The sequence below is a fragment of the Haliotis cracherodii genome, unplaced genomic scaffold (genome assembly GCF_022045235.1).
Source record: "Haliotis cracherodii isolate W230 unplaced genomic scaffold, xgHalCrac1.p SCAF_5, whole genome shotgun sequence".
NCBI classification, from domain to species: domain Eukaryota; kingdom Metazoa; phylum Mollusca; class Gastropoda; order Lepetellida; family Haliotidae; genus Haliotis; species Haliotis cracherodii.
Genome location: NW_027266308.1, coordinates 20,377,950 through 20,401,267, shown reverse-complemented (window position 1 = coordinate 20,401,267; position 23,318 = coordinate 20,377,950). Strand labels below are relative to the sequence as shown.

Below are 23,318 nucleotides of genomic sequence, written 5' to 3'. Positions count from 1 at the left end.
TTTATTTACATGGTATTTGATTAGTGATTTACATTGAATTTCCTCTTTTCAGAGATAAGTAAATATGTTCATATATATACATATATGTCCATCGTCATCATCATCATCATCATCATCATCATCCTCTTCACAAAATTGGTCCATGAACAACAGAACATCCTTGTATCTTCGCCATACGTTGAAGATCTCCTCTTGACGAGATGTGGAAGATTTGCGCACATACGCCCTGAGTCCGTCCCTCCTGAATCAGTCGCGACTGTAGAGGCAACAGACTGGCCTCTCAAAACAGCTCTGGGATCAATCTGTAGATCCCCAGGACTGCTCACCCACCTTGTTGTTGATACGTCTGTGCCAACCTAAAACGTGAGAAAAAAAAGAAATTTTAATGTATAATAAAAACATTTTTATTGTTTAATATACTTTATTTTTATTGTTTGTATTTGTATTTGAACTATTTGTATTAGTATTACCTTCCACAAAGTTGTTGGTCCTGACAGCTATGTTGAACACAGACCAGGATCTGGGAGAGAAGGTGGGATGAGCAATCCACTGGGCTTGTAAGTAGTTTATGAGATCACGCAGTTTGCCAGTGGCCGGACACGCTGTTATCTTCAAAAACATCCTGGCTATGTCAGCGGCCGGTAGAAAGGGGAGTGCCATAATTTTCCTGATAAACTCGTGTATGGCATCATCCTCCATGTAGGCTACCTAGAATTTTTTCCTAGGCTGATTTTTTCTGACATTCTTCTCGCATGCAACACATCGAAAGGCCATTGTGAATAATTGTGTTCTGACAGCACCATGTTTGGCCTCTTAAATACAGTTTCATCTTAAATTGAGTAAAGGTACTTAAAACTTCAAAGCGTATAGTGTTTTCACAATAAGTTAACCGCGCCTCCCGTTCTCGTATCTGTGCTCGCGTTATGTAATATTGTAATATTGTGAAGGCAGGATGACAGTGATTGATTATTTTCACTTCCTCTACATAAAAGAAATCAAGCTAACACATACATTTAATTTCAAAACTAGAGACCTGTTAATTGCTACAGTAATAACCAGCTTTCATGTTCGTCCTTGCAGGCCACACCAAATCTAAAGGTAGATCAATCAAACAAATGATCATTGGTGTTATATTTGCTTAAACCATTTGCAAAGTCTATGGACCTGTTTTTATGGGTTTCTAGATAGATATCCAGTTGGTCCAAAATTTGCATCCAGCTAAAAACAAGGAATTTTTTATATGCCATCCTGATATATCATGATATATATCCCGCTCCAGAAAAATGTGAACGAAAGTTTGTTTTATAAGAATATCCTAGATGTATTTTCTGGTTGGGTTATTTGAAATTTTGCTTGAAGCTGCATTTTGTTTCATTTACCTTACAGAACATTTCCGTAAGATGCCCTAAACATTCCCTTCGCCACAACAAATTTGCCCGTTGGACAGTGAATATTTTTTTTAGAAAAATGGGAAACACCCCCATCAGAACTCCTCCCCATTGACCCATTTATTTTGTAGATAATGTCCCAAACTATTATCACCAAATGCAATATCTGTGAAAGTTTGACTTTAGTGTTCTTAAATGCATGGTCATGAATGTGATCCACTTTTGAAAACTTATTACAGAAAACAAAAACTATGTAAAAATGACATAATTTATTTTACATATATAAATGAGGAAGTCAACACTATAACGTCCACTACAATGCTCAACAACCATTAGAATGTATTGCTGGGGGTTGGCTAGAATGATAAAAATGCAGGTCAATAAAGCTTGACAACATTTGCATAACAAAGGGTAGAAATGTGATAGGCACCCTCAGAGGCTACATGTACATCTGTGCAGGTAGACGGGACTGCAATACAACAGGTGAAGTACACACAGGCACAGGAAATAGACATAAATAATACCCATGGAATACGTGGCCGTGAAGTGTGGAGTAAAGCCTGTATGATCGGAAGTAGCATTTCACCGTGTCCATATACCAGTCAAAGCAACATGTATACAAACATCTTCTAGGCCTATCACAGGGGGCCTTTGTTTCATCCAGTAACAAATTTGAGAATTTATGACACAGCTGGAATTCTACTAACAGGAATATCTATTCATTTGCTTATTTTACCCGTACAGTAGAAATTTGTACATGCATCAAATTAGATCAGTTTATATTTGGTTATTCAATAATACCTAAAATAATGTTGTTTGCATATTGTGAAATGGTATATTCTGAGACACTGGTGTATGGTTGTACCAAGCTACATTAAAACATTACATTGGCTACATGCGATTCTGATTACTTATACAGCAAGCTGCTGTTCTACAATATACAACAGTTGCCATGTGGAAGACGTGTGTCTTGAGCAGATCTAGATTTGTCAAGTGAAATACCTTTCGTTCACAAGAATGATTAATCAGCTGACTTTTCACTTTCCTGGAGAGACATGGAATGAGATAAAACTATCTTCCTTGTTTTAAAATCTGATGTTTCCAGAAACACAAAATTCCTTCCTAAGCAATCTTGTATACTAAATACTGAAGTATAAAATTTTAAACCATCTTACAAAACCATCCCTCGTGTAAAGTTAAGTCGTCACAAAATATCACATTTATAAAGACTGACAAGTAGAAATGAAAGGCAATATATCTAAATAAACACTAATACATGTAAAGGTGAACAAAGAGTGCTGATCAGATCTGGAGGATGTGAGGAACAAGGAACCCACCTCCCGTAGACCATGCACTGACAACACCCGTAGACCATGCACTGACAACACTCTGCAGCAGGTCACACTCAGTGGAGGACACAAGAGCACAGGAGATTGGTGGGGTAGCGTAAAAACTCATTCCTAATTTGATTTCAAAGATGGGACAACCTCTATTCCTGTATTGGTATGACTTGAGATGAAAAGTGAGGAAAGAGACGAACTGTTGAGTTGTGTAACTTTCAGTTTCTTACATACAGAGCATCCAGTTTTATATATACAAAAAAAACAGGAACAAAGTATTAAAATCTATTTCGATGTTAACCTTGGAAAGTATCACTTAGTACTCCAACTGGCCTGTCAGAATCCTGACGTGGATATCAACACTTCGTACCATTATCTATCACAAACAGCTTACACAGTTTTAACAGCATTTCAGGAACTAGTCAGTACACTGAAAATCATTGCACTTCCTTCATTTGTGTCATTGCTAGCCTGGTACTACATGTACTATGAGTAAGCCATGTGATGACTGTATATAACATGGTACCACTGCCACACACTGTTTAATAAATAGCCTGTACTGGACACATCTTCAGAAGGGAGGGGCCATCACAGTCTGCGGCACCTGGGGAACAGCAGACCCTCGTAACACTTACTGAGGGATTGTGGCCTTACAGAGACCTCCCCTGGGATAAGACTGCACATCAACATTCCATGTCGTCAAAGACAATAAATACTTGTCTGACAAACATGTAGAGGGTAAGTAATAAAAAGCACACAAGACATAAACATCATGACAAGAAACATCTTCTGTAAAATAAGTAATATCTATATTATTTATAACAAATTTGGTACACATAATCAACCAGGCAGCAATGATTAAACACTGAACATTGAACATTACTGATTATACGGAGAGCCTCCTTAGAGTGGTCCCTCGTTTTACCTTGGAGAACTCAATATGTCAGACTACACACCAACGCACATGGATCATAAATCATGCCTATATTTTATTCAGATAAATAAGTGACTAATTTTACCCAGCATCTAAAAGGTAAGTGAAGAGACTGATATTTCACACATCATAACTAAGAAAGAAAAAAACAATGTGCTACTCCACATTTAAATTTAATGGCTCCAGAATCTCAAGTAAAGTCATATGTACGACATACTTCATACATACTGCTACATACCTTATAATAATGATCTAGCCAGAGTTGCTGTACCTTCATATGTACAAATATAAAATTGTTTGCTGTTTATATTTGAAAATGATGAAAATCATCTTGTTCCCAGGTGTTAGAGTGTTCTACAGACACATGTTAAGAATGTCTGCTGGTTTGTATTTAGAGTATTTAACCTTTCTAAGAAAAATATCTCTCTGTACTATCAACTCTAAATGTCCAATGGAACAAAGAAGGAAGTTTGTGTGCTTTGTGTTGCGTTTGGTGCACTTCCTAACTGCAACACCAAATTCACACTTTACCTTAGTGGCATACAGGCAAATCATTAAGGTTAACATTTTCACATTAAAGGATAAAAACGTTTGATAATAATTTAACCCCTTTTAATTATATTTTTAAGAAATCACAACATCCATAGGTTAGTGTGATGTTTTTGCATACCAATGAGAAGATGCAGTGACATTCCATTGATGACGAGATGAAAAAGCACTTGAATACTGCTGATTGTGATAGTTTAAAGAACATTACAGCATTAATCCCTTCTTCTTCCATATGCACAATACGACATACTGCAAATTGCTTAATTGATTCCCTTCTTGCTTGATACATAATGCTGCATTTTTGACAATTAGGTCTTTAGTCAATGATTCCCGGCTTCACATTGGCAGATACACTGATTTGATGACGTTAGAGCACAACAGTTCAACATGTGGAGTGACAACCAGAAAACATCATAAATACAGCCTGTGTGTATACCAAGGCAATTGTGTGTTGTAGCAGAACTGAAGATAAGAGACCAAGGTCTGTGCGTAGCAGAACTGAAGATACAAGACCAAGGTCTGTGAGTAGCTGAACTGAAGATACAAGACCAAGGTCTGTGAGTAGCTGAACTGAAGATACAAGACCAAGGTCTGTGAGTAGCAGAACTGAAGATACAAGACCAAGGTCTGTGAGTAGCTGAACTGAAGATACAAGACCAAGGTCTGTGAGTAGCTGAACTGAAGATACAAGACCAAGGTCTGTGAGTAGCTGAATTGAAGATACGAGACCAAGGTCTGTGTGTAGTGGAACTGAAGATACGAGACCATGGTCTGTGTGTAGCAGAACTGTAGTTCCGAGACCAATGGTCTGTGTGTAGCAGAACTGTAGATCTGAGACCATGGTCTGTGTGTAGTGGAACTGTAGATCCCAGACCATGGTCTGTGTGCAGCAGAACAGTAGATCCAAGACCATGGTCTGTAAGTAGCAGAACTGTACTTCTTAGACTATGGTCTGTGTGTAGTGGAACTGTAGATCCGAGACCACGGTCTGTTTAGTGGAACTGTAGATCCGAGACCATGGTCTGTGTGACGGAACTGTAGATCCGAGACCATGGTCGGTGTACCGGAGCTGTAGACCTGAGACCAAGGTCTGTGTGTAGTGGAACTGAAGATACTAGACCAAGGTCTGTGTGTAGTGGAACTGCAGATACAAGACCATGGTCTGTGTGTAGTGGAACTGTAGATCCGAGACCATGGTCTTTGTGTTGTGGAACTGAAGATACGAAACCAAGGTCTGTGTGTAGTGGAACTGCAGATACGAGACCATGGTCTGTGTGTAGCAGAACTGTAGATCTGAGACCATGGTCTGTGTGTAGTGGAACTGTAGATCCCAGACCATGGTCTGTGTGCAGCAGAACATTAGATCCAAGACCATGGTCTGTAAGTAGCAGAACTGTACATCTTAGACTATGGTCTGTGTGTAGTGGAACTGTAGATCCGAGACCATGGTCTGTGTGTAGCAGAACTGTAGATCCGAGACCATGGTCTGTGTGACGGAACTGTAGATCCGAGACCATGGTCGGTGTACCGGAGCTGTAGACCTGAGACCAAGGTCTGTGTGTAGTGGAACTGAAGATACTAGATCAAGGTCTGTGTGTAGTGGAACTGCAGATACAAGACCATGGTCTGTGAGTAGTGGAACTGTAGATCCGAGACCATGGTCTGTGTGTAGTGGAACTGAAGATACGAGACCAAGGTCTGTGTGTAGTGGAACTGCAGATACGAGACCATGGTCTGTGTGTAGCAGAACTGTAGTTCCGAGACCAATGGTCTGTGTGTAGCAGAACTGTAGATCTGAGACCATGGTCTGTGTGTAGTGGAACTGTAGATCCCAGACCAAGGTCTGTGTGTAGTGGAACTGCAGATACGAGACCATGGTCTGTGTGTAGCAGAACTGTAGTTCCGAGACCATGGTCTGTGTACCGGAGCTGTAGACCCGAGACCATGGTCTGTGTGTAGTGGAAATGAAGACCCGAGACCATGGTCTGTGTACCGGAGCTGTAGACCCGAGACCATGCTCTGTGTGTAGCTGCAACATCTGATATGATTGTGAGCACTATAAAACTAATATATCTCCAACTCCCAGCCAATCCCAGACGCTGGCACTGAGACTGACCTTGGGCAGGAAGTCAGCATCTCCACAATATAACAAACACTGGCCGAAGAGCATAAGAATTGACACAAACAAGAACAGGAATGTAACAAAATTGTGCTTCAGAAGGCTTTTGATTTTTCTGCAGTAAACATGACAATGAGGTCCAGTTGTCCATATAATATGGTAATGAGTAATAGGGAGATATCTTCACCAACCATCACTTCCTCAATGCCCAAATTATCACCACACACCATGTAGTCTTAATATACTGAATAATCAATTTTGCAGATCAGACTCCTTGCAAGACGTCTCATGTTTCAGTGAATAACACCAAAAATCATTATTAATGTAAAATGATAAATAACATGGCCAATGTGTTTGAGGCCTTATTTACATTTAATATCCTACAAACCAATCTGCAATATACTGTTAGAAATTCTTTTGGGGCCTAAATTTACTACAGATCTGAGAATGATTATGCAAATGCTTTGCTCCCTTGTTGGGTACACCATTACAAATCAAGTGTCAGCTGGTGGTCACCTGCACGGTTTACCCGTCTACCTCCATTGCTGCCCAAAGGGAAGTGGGCACCTGCACTCGGATATTACTGCTACACAATATCTCTGTGTGAGAACTTCTGACAGACCCTGCATAGACCAGCATCAGATGAATATTCCATTCAGCCAATCAAAGTTTCTAAATTCTCAGTATGAGCGTGTGAAAAATTCAGAGCAGTATTTCTGATTTCTGTATCTCGGTACACAAAATAGAATAAACGGGCACTTGCAAAATAAAAGAGGCTGTGTTACTATATCTTTGTGGATATTTTATACATCCTGTTGTTCCTGAGCCTGTCTACACCCAAAAGGGTGTACTATATCAAAAGCATAAGGTTTCTTTTGTTAAAATTGAGGTGTAAAGAAAGGAATTCCCATTGTTACAAAAAACTTATACCTGATTGACCTTACGCATTCTTTACTTCGACCAAGTGGTCAAATTTCATTCTGGGTCCACCTGAGGCAACCTCCTAGGGTTGTCAGATTCTCAAGTAGAGAGGTACTTAAGTACACAGGACAAGATTGTGGTTTACTGTGACTGTATTCCCTTGACAGAATGAAGCATCTGAAGGATATGATTCACCACAGTCTACATGGTCTAGTCCTATCTAAATAGAGGTTGGACATGTTGTACATGATCATGAACAAAACAAACAAACACTGACACAGGTGTTTTTGTTGAGAATTACAAGAAGTGGAAGCGGCATGAAGCCACTGAAGTCATGTGGTTCCGACATATCATCATGGATTTTTTTACAATGGTTTCCTTTCCTCCAATAGAAATATTGAGATTAAACCTTTACATGTTTCCACTACCTGACATGACATGTCCGAGAGAAAAATGATGATCATTTGAACTATGACTTATATAGATACCTGACGTATGCTGAATGTATACAACCTTCTTGTTCTTGAAGGGATCACTTATCCTCTATCAAATAGAACATTATCTACTGGAACATTATGCATATATTGTTAAAATGACCTTTTCTGTACTTCAAAATGTTGATGACATTAATTTCAGACCATGCACTACGTATGACTACTGCCCAGTTGAAAGTTGTAAAGTCAGTCCTATGTATAACCTCCCAGGCAGTATAGTAGAGTGACACATGCTTGTGTTGGGAACATACCCTTCCTTTCACTCACCTTCACCTTACTGTCACAACTATCATCATTCAATTGGAGAAGAACAAGCTCCCTGCTCCCAGGGTAAGTCCCCAGTCCTGAGTCTATATCAAGTGTAGCACATAATAACACAAGAAGCTGACGGTCTAGTGCATACTGTATGTCAAATGCAATAGACATCTTGGTGAAGTCTACTTACACATTCAAACCATGTTTGCTCCTTCACTGTGGTAAACAAATGGTAAACAAAGTAGTTCTGTTATCACCCGTTTCACTGTAACTTACAATACACAAAACTGTATATGCTGATTTCGCACTGGGCTGTATCAAGTGTCTGACACAGTCTTGAACATTTCACACATAACAGCCTGTCTGCTGTCACACACACTCAACCAGCTGTCACTCAGTGGGAGGCTATGTACATCTCAGACACACCACAGGTTGCCATGGCAACTACTCCTCCTTGTGCTCCTGATTGGTGAGTAGGATCTCGCTGGATGTGTCACTGTTGTTTTCTCCAGCATTCTCCAGCAGTGGTACATCTGGAACACAGTAGAAATAATACAGAGATAATATACTAAAGCACTCACATTGGCCAATTCATGCCATTGGTTCCATTTGTTTGCAAAACCATGTGATGACATAGGAAACTTGCGGACTAATGAAAATGACACTGTGGAAGATGGGATATGAAAGGAATACGATAAAGGGTCTGAACCTAAACAAACTTGTCCCTGAAGACAATGTTACAGTGTCGTGTCACTGAAAATCAGACCCATAATAGACCTATGTTGGAGAATAAGTCAAGGATATTTATCTTTATACAATGGAGACTTACTGACTCATGTAGGAGACTGTAGTACATACAATCGTCTGTATCTACATTGTTAACAAATCTGCTATGCTGCATGCGGTAACTTACCCTCATTTGCCAGGTTATCATCTGATGCAGTGAAACTGCCCGCAGTCGCCTCTTGAGAAGCTATAGATCTCATGGAGGTACCACTGTCATACGTTTCCACAGTAACAGAAGTTGAGGCATCGCTCATGCTCACGTTGACTGTATCTAGTGAACCAAATATCTCAGATGTTCCATCTCTGTTGATGGTGCTTGTTGTCACTGTTGAATGCCTGTTTGTGTTGTCCCCGGCAACGGCAGTGTTGGTGCGCAGTGTTGGTGGAATGCTGGGAAGTGGTCTGAATTCAGTGGTAGGGTTCACTTGTGGCAGCTGTGAGGGCTGGTGATTTACACTTGGCCTGCAGTGCCCTGACGTGGCCTCGTCGTAAGTTGGGAGATGGACTCGCGTTGCGTCAGCATATGCCATCAGCGCCAGTCTGTCATGCTCATCTATGGAGTCGCTGTGAACACGTGAGTAAGGGAGGGGGGTGGTGCCAGGATGGAACAGGTGTGGGCGTGGCTTGCGGCGTCGAAACACAACAATGACCATGATAAGAAGCAGTACTCCCAAGACACTGCAAGCAGTGGCTATGACAATGACCAGTGTGCTGACGTGACTCCGCATGTCTGTGATGTTGCCTGTTGAATAAGTGTCCACCGGCCCCACATCTCCAGGGTCAACTGAGTCAAAGACAGTTTCACAATCAGAGACTGATCATATTAATTAACAATATTAAGTTACATAAAACAGAAATGGCTGTCACACGGTTCTGTCTGACCTGGAACGAAGCGAATGTTCTCCCAGTTTAAAGTAAGCTCAGTCATTGTCAGCTAAAACAACAATGCTAATCCTGCATGTAGTCGTATTGATCTTAACACTTTGTTGTCAGCTTAGCTAATTGAGAATTTAATCACCTGTTGATGAGAAACTCAGCTTAATTAAATTAACACTGCGTCATGAGCATGTAAATAAATAACAGTAAACACAACTTGTCGTTATCAATTGTAATCGCCAAGGGAGTGGCATGGAAAAAGCATATCGAACATACACTTGCTAAGAATGTTGCTTTATATTAAGTAATTTAAATCAGTGCAAAAACCTTCTCCCTTAACTCAGAAAAAACAACAGGCATAGTATTCAAACATAAAAACATGAAACCCGCCACCCCAATCCTCCAGCTAAACAATTAAACAATCAAATTTCAAAAACAAACCAAATTCTTAGGACTTATTTTCGATGAACATCTCACCTGGGATGCTCACATCCAAAACCTAACAACTAAATGCAGTAAAGACCTAAACACCCTAAGATGCCTTACTGGCTCTAACTGGGGAGCCTCCAAAGATTCCCTCCTCTCTCTCTACATATCACTAATTAGATCAAAACTAGACTACGGCTGCGCCATATACAACACCCTAAACAACTCTATCTAAAAAACTTGACTCAATACAATAACAGGCCCTCAAACTAATTACATGTACCCAACATGGCACCTCCTACACTTCACTTCAGGCCTTAATAGGAGAAATGCCACTAAGTCTACGCAGGGAACAGCTAAGCTTAAATTTCTGGGCCGCGTCCCAATCAAACCCTCTCATCCAAAACTTAATAAACCAAAATATCAGCCCCAAAAACCAAGCTCTAGCTCGTAAACACCCCTTACTTACCCCAATATCCCAAAGAATAACAAACTACCTCAATGAACACCAAATTAAAAATCTTAAACAAAACTGCAAACAATCAAATATCTTTACCCCTAAACTTAAAATACCCAAAATAGACACAACACTAGCTAGCCAAATAAATAAACAAACCGACCCAAACATAGTTAAAACCACCACACTAGCATACATACACGAAAATTGGCCAAATTGGTGTCACATTTACACGGACGGATCCTCAGATCCGACCTCCAAACACACAGGTTTCGGAGTCCATACCACACAACCAACTAAAACCACACAATCCTTCCGACTCCCAAACAACCAATCAATATTCACGTTAGAACTAATGGGCATGGCCTCAGCCCTCCATAATCAAGAATCCAAAAAACACAAAAAAATCCTAATACTTACCAACTCCCTAAGTGGACTGCAAGCCCTCCAAAACAAAAATACCCAAAACTGACCTAAATTAATAAATCAAATACTTAAAAGCTCCAACGACCTAACTAAGGCAGGCAAACAAATAACCTTCTTGTGGTTACCCGCCCACGTAGGAATATACGGTAATGAAAACGCCGATAAAGCAGCTAAACTATCCCTAAAAATCCCAGAAATAAGCTTAAACTTACCAATCTCAAAATCAGAAATTAAAAGCGTAAACAAGCAAAAAATCACCAAAAAATGGCATAACCTTTATCTAAACTCAAATAGCCAAATCAAAAATGTACTCAGCAAACCACTAACCAAACCAAAAATTCTCCATCCATCAAAAAAAATCGACAGAGTAATCACTAAACACCAAACAGGACACACCAACCTAAATAACCATCTAAAAAAATTTAAAAAACATACTACAGGTAACTGCCCACACTGCAAACAACTAGAAACCCCAGAACACGCACTCATCAACTGCACACACTACCTAAACACATCGAACCGCATTACAAACCACCCTCAATCTAAACAAGGCTCTCACTCTAGAAGCAATACTAAACCCACAAAATAAACTAGAAAACTTCAAGGCCTTAGGCGTATTCTTAATCAAAACGGAACTAATAAAACGCATCTAAAAACACTATAATCTACCAAATCAAAATTACATAAACAAACAAACATCCACCATACCCAGCTCCCTTAGTTCTCCTCCCCAACCCCATCGGCATCTATTCCAAATCTCAAAATTCCCAAATTCTATATAAGCAACCCCTAAAGCCCCCTCTTGGGTTGCACACACCACTTTCACCCATTTCGGAAACACATTAAATGGCCTGACCGGGCCCGTGTGCGAAATACGCATCAGTCGGAAAGCGCACGTTAAATCTCCAAAGTAAGTAAGTAAGTAAGTAAGTAAGTAAGTGCAAAAACCAAAGCAGAAAGTGTTTACTTAAATGTAGTGAAGACTATCAGCAGTAGTTCGCCATTTTGCCACAATGAATGATACCTCAATGGTGAAACGTTCTCCAAGACTTTTTCAAGTTAAATATGTTTTAATGTGTATCTAATGTCATTATTTCATGTACAAGAAAGATGAATGATCATTGCTTTTTGTATTGTCTTCAGTGGAACTTTTTGAACTCTGTATAATCCTGACAATGCCGTGAACCAGACCTTTTTACCGTTCCCACCCGAGTCTGAATTGGACAGATTCCACTGTATTTACTCTTCTCCTAGTGTAGTGACTTTCATTTCAGAATCTTTCACACTGCTTATGTCCACTTATATTGATGGTTCTAAATACTGTATCTTTGAAAATAAAGGATCATTTACAGGCTAAAATGCAATGTTTTCTGCGCAACAATAACAACAACCTTGTAGCCTGTATATATGGTATACCTGGAACACAGTAGGGCATCTCATGGTCCCAGGTGCCAATCATCGGGTTGGAGGTGCTCTGGACACAGGTGAGGAGTGACGCACCCTCCAGGTGGTAGCCAGTGTTGCATCCACACTCAACCTCCACCCCGCGGTAGAACGGCTGGCACAGTTGAAGGTCGGTGTTCGTCTCCTGATGACACTTGCAGTGACCGTAATTAATATTCCTCATATTTTGACAGTAGAAACTTGTTTCTGTGAGAAAATGAAACAGAAACATAACAAATTGTAGATAATGACAAACACTGATGATCAAATTATTTCAAAGAAATAAAATATAGTTTTGATTAAGAGTAGGTGAGGCTAAAGGACAGAGTAAGTGTGACTGACCACCGACAGGGAGACACTAGGAGGGGGTACTGGTGGGGATGGGTGAGGCTAAAGGACAGAGTAAGTGTGACTGACCACCGACAGGGAGACACTAGGAGGGGGTACTGGTGGGGATGGGTGAGGCTAAAGGACAGAGTAAGTGTGACTGACCACCGACAGGGAGACACTTGGAAGGGGTACTGGTGGGGGTGGGTGAGGCTAGAGGGCAGAGTAAGTGTGACTGACCACCGACAGGGAGACACTAGGAGGGGGTACTGGTGGGGGTACTGGTGGGGGTAGGTGAGGCTAGAGGGCAGAGCAAGTGTGACTGACCACCGACAGGGAGACACTAGGAGGGGGTACTGGTGGGGGGTGTAAGACTAGAGGGCAGGGTAAGTGTGACTGACCACCGACAGGGAGACACTTGGAAGGGGTACTGGTGGGGGTAGGTGAGGCTAGAGGGCAGAGTAAGTGTGACTGACCTCCGACAGGAAGACACTAGGAGGGGGTACTGGTGGGGGTACTGGTGGGGGTAGGTGAGGCTAGAGGGCAGAGCAAGTGTGACTGACCTCCGACAGGAAGACACTAGGAGGGGGTACTGGTGGGGGTACTGGTGGGGGTAGGTGAGGCTAGAGGGCAGAGTAAGTGTGACTGACCTCCGACAGGAAGACACTAGGAGGGGGTACTGGTGGGGGTACTGGTGGGGGTAGGTGAGGCTAGAGGGCAGAGCAAGTGTGACTGACCTCTGACAGGGAGACACTGGGAGGGGGGTATTGGTGGGGGGTGTAAGACTAGAGGGCAGGGTAAGTGTGACTGACCTCCAACAGGGAGATACTGGGAGGGGGGTATTGGTAGGGGGTGTAAGACTAGAGGGCAGGGTAAGTGTGACTGACCTCCTACAGGGAGACACTGGGAGGGGGGTATTGGTGGGGGGTGTAAGACTAGAGGGCAGGGTAAGTGTGACTGACCTCTGACAGGAAGACACTGGGAGGGGGGTATTGGTGGGGGGTGTAAGACTAGAGGGCAGGGTAAGTGTGACTGACCTCTGACAGGGAGACACTGGGAGGGGGGTATTGGTGCGGGGTGTAAGACTAGAGGGCAGGGTAAGTGTGACTGACCTCTGATAGGGAGACACTGGGAGGGGGGTATTGGTGGGGGCTGTAAGACAAGGAGGCAGAGTAAACATGACTGACCTTCAACAGGGGGGGAACTGGTTTGGAGGAGGAGGGGAGGAGTGGTGGGTGAGGCTAGAGGGCAGAGTAAGCATGACTGACCTCCAGCAGGGAGACACTGGGGAGGGATGCTGGACCAGGTGCTGGAGCTGAGACACTCCAACACCTCGTACCCCATCAGCTGGAAGCCATCGTGGCACTTGTAGGTCACCTTTGACCCGATGTAGTAGCTGCCAAAGATGTTCTTCGTGGTCAGTGAGTTTGTGAAGTAGCCAGCATTTATATCGGGTGGGGATTGACAAGTCTGCATCTTAACTGAAACAATGACAGAAAACAGCCCAATGAGTTAATGCATCTCTTAAGTTAATCTTAATGAGTTAATGCTTACAATATGACAGCTAGTTCTTTGTTGATGATCTGGGACTACAACTCTGGAACATGTCAGATGTTGGTGAACACTGGTACGACTCGTTAAACATGACCGTGAAAGTAAATACTGACCGCAGCGAGGAATGGGTCCAACCCATGCACCCCGGTGACAGGTCAGATTGGAGGCGCTGGGGTCGACGAACTCATAGCCTGCGTTGCAGATGTAGAGGATCTGGGAACCCTCCCCGACGACAGGAGGGTAGGATCGATACCGATACACAGCATGGGGCACTGTGGGGGCCAGGGGACACCGCTTCACTGAGAACCCAGATGATGTAACTGTCACACACAATACATGACAACACAGGGAAAATGGATGATGTAACTGTTCACACCCAATACATGACAACACAGGGAACATGGATGATGTAACCGTTCACACACAATACATGACAACACAGGACAATGGACGATGTAACCGTTCACTCACAAAACAAGACAACAAGGGAACATGGATGATGTAACTGTTCACACACAATACATGACACAGGGAACATAGACGATGTAACTGTCCACACACAACAAATGACACAGGGAACATAGACGATGTAACCATTCACACACAATACATGACACAGGGAACATGGACGATGTAACCATTCACAGACAATACATGATACAGGAACATGGACGATGTAACCATTCACAGACAATACATGATACAGGAACATGGACGATGTAACCATTCACAGACAATACATGACACAGGAACATGGACGATGTAACTGTCCACAGACAATACATGACACAGGAACATGGACAATGTAACTGTCCACAGACAACACATGACACAGGAACATGGATGATGTAACTGTCCACAGACAATACATGACACAGGAACATGGACGATGTAACTGTCCACAGACAATACATGACACAGGAACATGGACGATGTAACTGTCCACACACAATACATGACACAGGAACATGGACGATGTAACTGTTCACACACAACACATGACAAAGGGAACATAGACGATGTAACTGTCCACACACAACACATGACACAGGAACATGGACGATGTAACCATTCACACACAATACATGACACAGGGAACATAGACGATGTAACCGTTCACATACAGGCAGAGAAATTCTTCTGAGATTATTAACCTCTGACTGAAATCATCCAAACTTTATTCAGATGGAGATTGGACAACCAAGCCTTACCCTGTTCATACTAACACATGCAATGATATGCCTCAAGGTCAATTTTAATACCTAGTAACATTACAATTACATCATGATCATGGTCTCTTACTCCCAAAGAAATGATGATCTTTACATCAATTATCAGGTCATGATGGTAGAGTCTCAGGGTACATAAGCAGTTTATCAAGTATCAATCTAATTAACCCTCCAAAGGGGGTCAAATAAGGTGAATTTTCTAATCAGCCAATAACGCATGGAGGTTTCTAAGAGAGCAAAGCATTCTGAGCAGCATATCTGGACATGTAGTTCCTTATGGAGAATAGTAAAAGCTGCTGTTGATAATATATTGATAGACCTTGTCGTTTGAGAGTGTCAGGGCATCTACATCCATTCGGGTTTACTATGGACATGACATAGGGAACAATTGTGGTCAGCATGGGGTTTCTTTGTCAAGATTGGCATGAGCAAATCAAGGTAGTAAAGAAACAAAGATTTTAAATAGCTGACATCTGATTGGCTCAAGAAACCAGGCATCCTTATTTTGATTTGGTTGTCAATGATCTCTTAAGGTTCCCCTGACCTGGCCTCCCTTTCACAAAGCAATGTTAGAGCTACGACTGTCGTAAGTCTATGTCAAAGTATGGGAGTTACAATCGTCTTAGTGCCAAGTTTGCTTTGTTAAATTGGGCCCTGATTTCAATGTGATTGATCAAGTATACATTTTATGGCATGTTACACAGATGTGTGTTAAAGCAACTGACTTAAGCATTGCGGCAAGGGAGTTATTCCATCCTCCATGACCCATAGACCGATGGTGCTGCAGGTGATGCGGAAGCTCTCCTTGTAACCCTCAGTGATGGTAGTAAAGCCAGGATCACACACCACTGTAGCTTTCTGGGACTGGTTGAAAGGGGTCCAAGAATCGTAGCGAATCTTGGCGTTGAGGAAGTGTGGAGGCTGGCACCGTCCAATGTGTGCATGGTCTGTGAATCATACATATCAAGTAATACACAGTCCAAAAGAACTGTTTTCTAATGGCTTTTGTTACTCCTGCTGTCCATAAGTTAAGAAATGTGAGTGTTAAGCATGTTAAGCAATGTTTCAGCCATCATGGACTTTCGCAAGGCACATAACAGATAGTCAATACTGTCTGTCTTTGGACCTGAAACCCCTGAGTGATAGTGGGAGCTGGGACCATCATCAGTCTTTTTAGTAGGACACACTTAGAGAAACTCATAGGCTGCATACTTAACAAGTACCCTACTTATTTGGAAAGATGGTGTGCATTAGTGTCCAGAAAAAATAATATTCAACTTTGTGCATAGATATTTAACTTTGTGCGTAGATAGGTGGAAATGAGGACAATCTCAATAAAATCAGATCTTAGTTCTCCCTATCGCCAAACAATGATCTGAGGACATCCCATTACAGGACATGTCTGAATGACCTTTCATCTGACCAATCAAAGCGTCGCTTATCAGATCATGAAAGTGACAGTCGGAATGTGTTTTCAAATCATGCAACCTCGAAAACGTTAACACAGGGTAGGGTATTCCGAATGACAGTTACGGCCCATACGACTGATTCCGTCAAAATCATTGTCTGTCTCTTGCTTCCGTGGGATTAACATTTGCACTGTACGTGGGAAGCACTGCCATACAATCGCAACCAGATTTTAGACATTCTGGAATGTTTGTTTGTTCAGTTTTTAAAATTTTAATTGAGATTTGTGTCAACATATTTCTATAGTGTAGTCTGAAATGGAAGTCACCAGGTTGAAACGAGTGCCGTAAAGCTCGAGAAAGCTGCTTTCTAATTGGCTGAATTCGACTTCTTGTTAGTCGTTTCAGTGGTCGGTAAAAGTCAAAGATGGTCAGATCTTTGTTTAGCTGCAGCAAGAACTTAGATCTGATTTTAATGAGATTGAAATGAGGAGAGCTGTCATCTTGGCTGTTTGTTCAGAAACACTTTGCTCAAGGACTAATGGATAGAAACTCCAGTGACATTAATATAGCATGATAATGTCAGCCTTGTTTGGGATCACGAACAACTGGAAATAACAATAAAAGGATACCTTTAACATTGTTTAAGCATGTTAAGCAGGCCACTGATAGCTTCTGTAACATGATCACAAATCACAAACACCACAAGATAATGACGCCCATACATACCTTCAGTGAAGCTACAAGCTATGCACAAGTCACACATACACAAAGTCAACTTATCTCCCCGGGAAGTATGCATATGGAATGCATACAGTAATTGAAGTTATCTCCCCTTGTTGGGGCTGCCACTTCTGTCACCCTAAATTAATGTCTGCCAAGAACCTATCAATGTTTACAATACACCATGTATCAGTATTGGGAACAGATGCAAATGATGAAATATGACTTTTCAGAATACATCCCAAGTCTAGGCAGGATGAGAAGAAGCCAGTCGTTTCAGCTGCTGATGGCTTCATGCAGTACAGCAAGCTATCTTCCTGTTTTCTATATCCACCCAGTAATCAAAACTGACCAACATTTTCAGCATCTACCATGTTTACACATGGATTTGTTTAGATCATCACATGTGCTGAATCTGTCCTCTTGATTTTAAGTCAGAGTCATTTTTACAAGCTATGCACGCAAATATTAATGTGAAAGTTAATAGAAAAATTGCTTTCATAAACATTACCTAGGTTACTATTGTGATGTTGGAGAGAACTGAAAACCATGTGTTTAACCTTCAAGTACTGCCCCATTGCTGCTCTAGTTTACACCGGCAGGATCTAGACATGGTGCATCTCATGCTGTCAAATCATGGTTCCATCAAATTGACTTCAGCATGACCTTTAAATCTACCATATAGAAGAAGATGAGAAGAGCCCTGTAAATACAAGACAGTCTAGTAGTGAAATGTTCTCATGGACATCAAACAATCACAAGACCATCCATAGACTGTGTGGACATGATAAACAAAAGCTTACCTTTACAGATAGGACAGCATTCTCCAGTTATCTGTAGCTGGTCCATCTTGGGGCAGGTGAGCTGTGGGCACACGTTCTGTCTCTCACACATCATCCTCCCATGCTGAAAAGACAAGATGCCACACATACACGCATCAGTGAGTGAGTGAGTGAGTTGGGTTTAACGCCGCTTTTCAGTATTCCAGTTATATCGCGGCGTGTCAGCTTAATGTGGGAGGAAAGCCCAAAGTGATTCATGTCTCAGACGTTTACCACTTTGGTGAAACCCACGAGCACGGGTATGGTGCTGACAAACCTAGAAACATAATCGGGGCGAACCGGGATTCGAACCCACAATCATAGGTTTCTGGCGTGTCCAAGGGACACAACTCTGCACAGCGAATCAAGGCGCCTTAGACGACTGGGCCACCCGTGCCCCCCATACACGCATCAGAGATTGTGTGTAACATCACTGTACAAGTACTTGCTTGACACTCTACATGCAAGAGATAAATATAAGACATTCCCCATCATTAATGACAGTGTGTACAAACAGACCTTCTGTTCAGCCTAGCATGTCTTGTTCAAATAATAAAACTCCATACAAACATATTCACATACAATCTACTGACAATGATGTCAAGAGCCATGTTCAGACTAATAGCCTCAATGATTTCGGTCCAGACTGAATAGTATCAAATTTAAAGTCTCATGAAATATATTCCAGTCTTGATCACTCTCTTCCAGTTTTTCAGGCTGTAACCATGACAACAGTGATAAGGGAGTTCTGTACATAATGTACATCTACACTTTGCAGACATCTGTTCCACACGTGAAGATCCGGGGTAGAATAGGTACAGTACAGTGTTAAACAATGAACAAACAAACAGTTGTGTGTTCCGTATCATGAATGTTTCTCCCTTGTTAAAGACCAGCTATTGAGAGGAGCATGCTGTGGTTTACTTACATTACAGGCACATGTTACACAGGGCCTGGGATGGAACTCTTCTCCATGGTTGTAATGTTTTCCACTGTATATACACTGACCTGGAAATTCACAAACGTTTTGTAAAGAAAATGTTTTTTGCACAACTACGGAAATGACATGAGTGAATTTATGATGAAGAGATATGGTAAACAGCAGCAGTTTTAGTTGTATTAATACAGTGGGTTTGTGCTTTAATACAATTGTGATGAAAGTGATTAAAATAATGAATTTTTATGTGTTTTTAACTACCCCGGTATCTCTACCCCTCTCTACATAGAAATACACCAAGTCTGAATGGCTTCCTGGATTCCAGGCAGTGAATGTAGGAGTACTGCTTTGTGCATTAAAGACATATAGAAAGTACGGACACATTGGACTGTGATATGCATGTTCTGAGGAGCAGCTGCAAAGCCAAACTCATATCTAGAATGTATATAAATTTAATTCTTGGACATCCTGCATTGATTATTTTACAGCTCAATAGACGTGAAAGGGGTGCATATTTATTTGTGATGCAATCTAATTAAAATCAGATCTTAGTTCAATTACCCATGTTAACCTTTTTTGAGTTTTGAATGATCAGAAAACACATTTCAACTGTCACTTTCACAATATGGTAAGCAAAGCTCTGATTGGTAGGATGAAAAGTCATTCTGACGTGACCTGTAATGGGATGTCCTCATATCTTTGTTTAGTGGTTACGAGAACTTAGATCTGATATTAATGAGATTGTGACTGATCTTACATTTCATTCCCAGGGTACTGATACATAAAGATGAGTGTTTGATAGTAGAAGCGAGATATAAATGTATCCCCAACCCCAGTGTTGTCTACCACTTACCCGACTGTACAGAAGCCTGCACACAAACTGGCCCAGACGGGGGCTGCCACTGGCCGGTCTCCCCACACACCTGTTTGGCCTCCCCTACCATCTTGTAGCCTGAATTGCACTTGAACTTCCTTTGTCCATTGTACATATCTTGCTTCACCTCGCCATTCAGGAAGGACCCCAACTCTGGACACTGTACTACTGAAGCAGGCACATGGTATAATAACATGGTATCATATACACCACTGCCTATCTTAGTATCTAACTATTACTTAAAAGTATCAGATTGAATATATATATCAACATCTGTAAGTATATTTGTGTAACATTTGAATACCAATCCTGATACAAATAGTCAGGAATACTTCTTCTATGAACATGACATGAATGTGATACATTGTTATGATTGTAAACATACTTTCTGATTGTTACAAAGAAATAGCACAAATGACATGTTTGGTTACAATTTATAAATATCTAACCCCTCCAAGCAGGACATATTGGTGCATATCATCCTTTCATTGTAAAACTATGTAGCAGTAAATAGACATGAAAGAATAGATCAAGCTAGACTTGGTCCAGTCTCTTTGGCAATAATATTTCTAAGTCTATTAGAAATGTGTTATCACTGGAGATAATCAAGATAATCCTCTTATAGCTTTTTATCATCGTTTCACTGGATACAACTGTACATCATGCTCACCATTCAACCAAATCACATGAAAAGTGCTACAACTCTGAGAGGGAGGCAGGTGGGGAGAATCTGCAAGTCTGCTTGATTAGCAGACTGAGGGGTGTAGTGGTGTTTAGAAGTGCATAATGTATGTGATGTAATAGACAAAGAAGAATGGGACAAGTCTAGTTCATTTAAGAAAATGATGTATAATAAATGCAGTTCTACAAACCTGATTTAAACTTGGAATGACACGCTGGAATCCAAAAAAGAAGCCCTCCAAGAAGGAAATATACTGCCCGCATATTTACAAATCATCAACTGAAAAGTAAGAAATCCAAACATGATAAAATGCACATAAAAGAAACAACTCAATTATCATGATTATACACGTTTGAGAAAACATGTAGGAGCCCGGATTATTTTCTTATGATCCTCATGATAGCTGGGTGTAGAAATAATAACGTGCCCATGCACCTCTTCCTCAACAGATCCAACCATCAACTGAAAATTAATATCTTTTGAGCAAGTTTGACATTGAGAAAATGGGTTCAGCTGTTTAATTTGTAGATAGACGAATTTATAAGTTTATTGACTCAAAATCAAAATTTTCAGATGATACCAGGGGATTTAGTAGCTCCTTACCTCACAAAGATATCTGGGAATGGGTGTCTCAAACATGATTATTGACCATGCTGACCATTCTGACTGACAAATGTGCACAGGTTTCAATATTTACACCTGATAATTACAACTATCAAATATTTTGATAATTCAACATTTGTAATTTGTAAATATTGTTTACATAAACATGATAAAATTCCTGACAGGTAGACTTCAACTCTTTACTGAAGAGATTTTGACAGTATATTTGCCCAAAAATTGTTTCCAAACTTAAACATAATCAACCGTGCCCGGGGAATGATTGTGTTGGTAAATATTACTTCACCACGTTCATGATTGACATCTCTTTCCAAACACCTTCATCAGCTAACGATGTACAATGACACCCAGACTTGGTTTGGAAGCCTACACCTCAACTTCTGAAGGAATTAGCATGGTTGGGAATATCAACATATGGTTAAAATACTACATATCTATAATTTGTGTGTCCAGACAGTTGTTACTTTGAATGATTTCTTTGGGAACTGTCCCACCTGAACTAATGGGGTTAACTTTCACTGTATACATCTTTGTGACACACGTATAACAGAAAACATTGTGAACACTAGGGCTGTTACGATTCACCAGTGTATTCAGTGAACTGAAATGTATCCATTCATGAATTTAATTCGTTATTCAAGCATGTGCATTTACATAAAAATAACCACAAGAACATATTATATGCATAGCTTTCTTCAATAAACAACACTCTTATACTATTTAATTTGACAGTATTGTGGTCACTGCTCATTGTCGCATTTAAAGCAGATACTATAGTACCTGAATAAGTGCAGTATATAAATGTATAATATACTAATAATTAACAAACCATGTCCAATAATTTATGTTGTTATTGCTTCACTGAATATAACAAATAATACATCAGCTACTGACTTGTTATTGTATTCATGAATTAATATTTGTATTCGTTACCCTATATTCATAATACGAATCATATTCACCTCGTAACAAATTTGTTGCAGCCCTAGTGAACATAGTGACAACATGGAAGTAGAATCACGATACAGATGATCGTGGGTTAAACAAAGTGTTATCCAACATCTGTGGCCTTAAACATGTTAAAGAGGGTGAGTTATGTATTGAAGAATTATTGCTACAAGACGAGTATGCTGTCAACATTCAATTTGCCATTGTTGCCAGATCCTGAGATAGTAAACATTACAAGTTGGTAATGACACATCACACATGTTTTATCTGTTGCATAGTGGTCGCAATTATTCAAGAGAAGAAGCAAGCACACAGATCTATAGCTGAGATTATAAATCTAAACATTACTTGAACCATGACATCAACTAAAATATGCTTCTTCCATGCACAAAACTGAAGATGAACATGATACCAGACGTTCTATTCACGAACATGAACACCCATAAAAATGTTGGAAGAGAAATCAGATGGATGTGTGTACCAAAATTGTTAGGATGTCGTAAATTGTCCTATTTTAGGAATCTTCAAATATAGGCTAGACAACAGACAGTCAGGATGACACGACTGTCCTAAACACACATATTACCTTCTCGCAGACACCACAAAATGCATGTTACCACTGTCACTTGATTGTTCTTGGTCCGGCCGATGCCACAACAGTGGCAAGAGGAGCAAACTGGTTAATTAGCAGAATTAACACCACAAATGTCAATCACCTCTTACAATGTCAACAAAACCTCTGATCGGCAGCCATGTTATTTCACGTGACGTCATGAAACTTC

General features: G+C 40.9%; 1 protein-coding gene across 3 annotated transcripts; it reads right to left on the bottom strand.

The window, feature by feature from the left end:
- Positions 1-1,644: 1,644 nt before the first annotated feature.
- Positions 1,645-23,293, bottom strand: LOC139441986 (sushi domain-containing protein 4-like). Of its 3 annotated transcripts, none has more exons than XM_071222734.1 (11): positions 23,253-23,293; positions 21,158-21,246; positions 20,265-20,453; positions 19,403-19,482; positions 18,457-18,559; positions 16,250-16,471; positions 14,409-14,594; positions 14,010-14,222; positions 12,388-12,621; positions 8,914-9,570; positions 1,645-8,533 (listed from the first exon to the last, which is right to left on the bottom strand). In XM_071222734.1, the coding sequence occupies exons 2-11, from the start codon at positions 21,228-21,230 to the stop codon at positions 8,445-8,447; spliced, it is 2,046 nt and encodes a 681-aa protein (XP_071078835.1). In that variant the 5' UTR covers positions 21,231-21,246; positions 23,253-23,293; the 3' UTR covers positions 1,645-8,444. The 3 variants fall into 3 exon arrangements, with proteins under 3 accessions (XP_071078835.1, XP_071078834.1, XP_071078836.1); XM_071222733.1 differs by having other exon boundaries at positions 23,123-23,290; XM_071222735.1 differs by having other exon boundaries at positions 20,265-20,450; positions 23,123-23,290.
- Positions 23,294-23,318: the final 25 nt, after the last annotated feature.

Excerpts from the sequence above, each read along its gene's own strand:
- LOC139441986 (XM_071222734.1), bottom strand. The coding sequence starts at position 21,230 with ATGCGGGCAGTATATTTCCTTCTTGGAGGGCTTCTTTTTTGGATTCCA. Across the intron at positions 14,223-14,408 it reads TGGACCCATTCCTCGCTGCG|TTAAGATGCAGACTTGTCAA; the intron begins GTCAGTATTTAC and ends TCATTGTTTCAG. Across the intron at positions 12,622-14,009 it reads CCAGTGTCTCCCTGCTGGAG|AAACAAGTTTCTACTGTCAA; the intron begins GTCAGTCATGCT and ends ATTTTCTCACAG.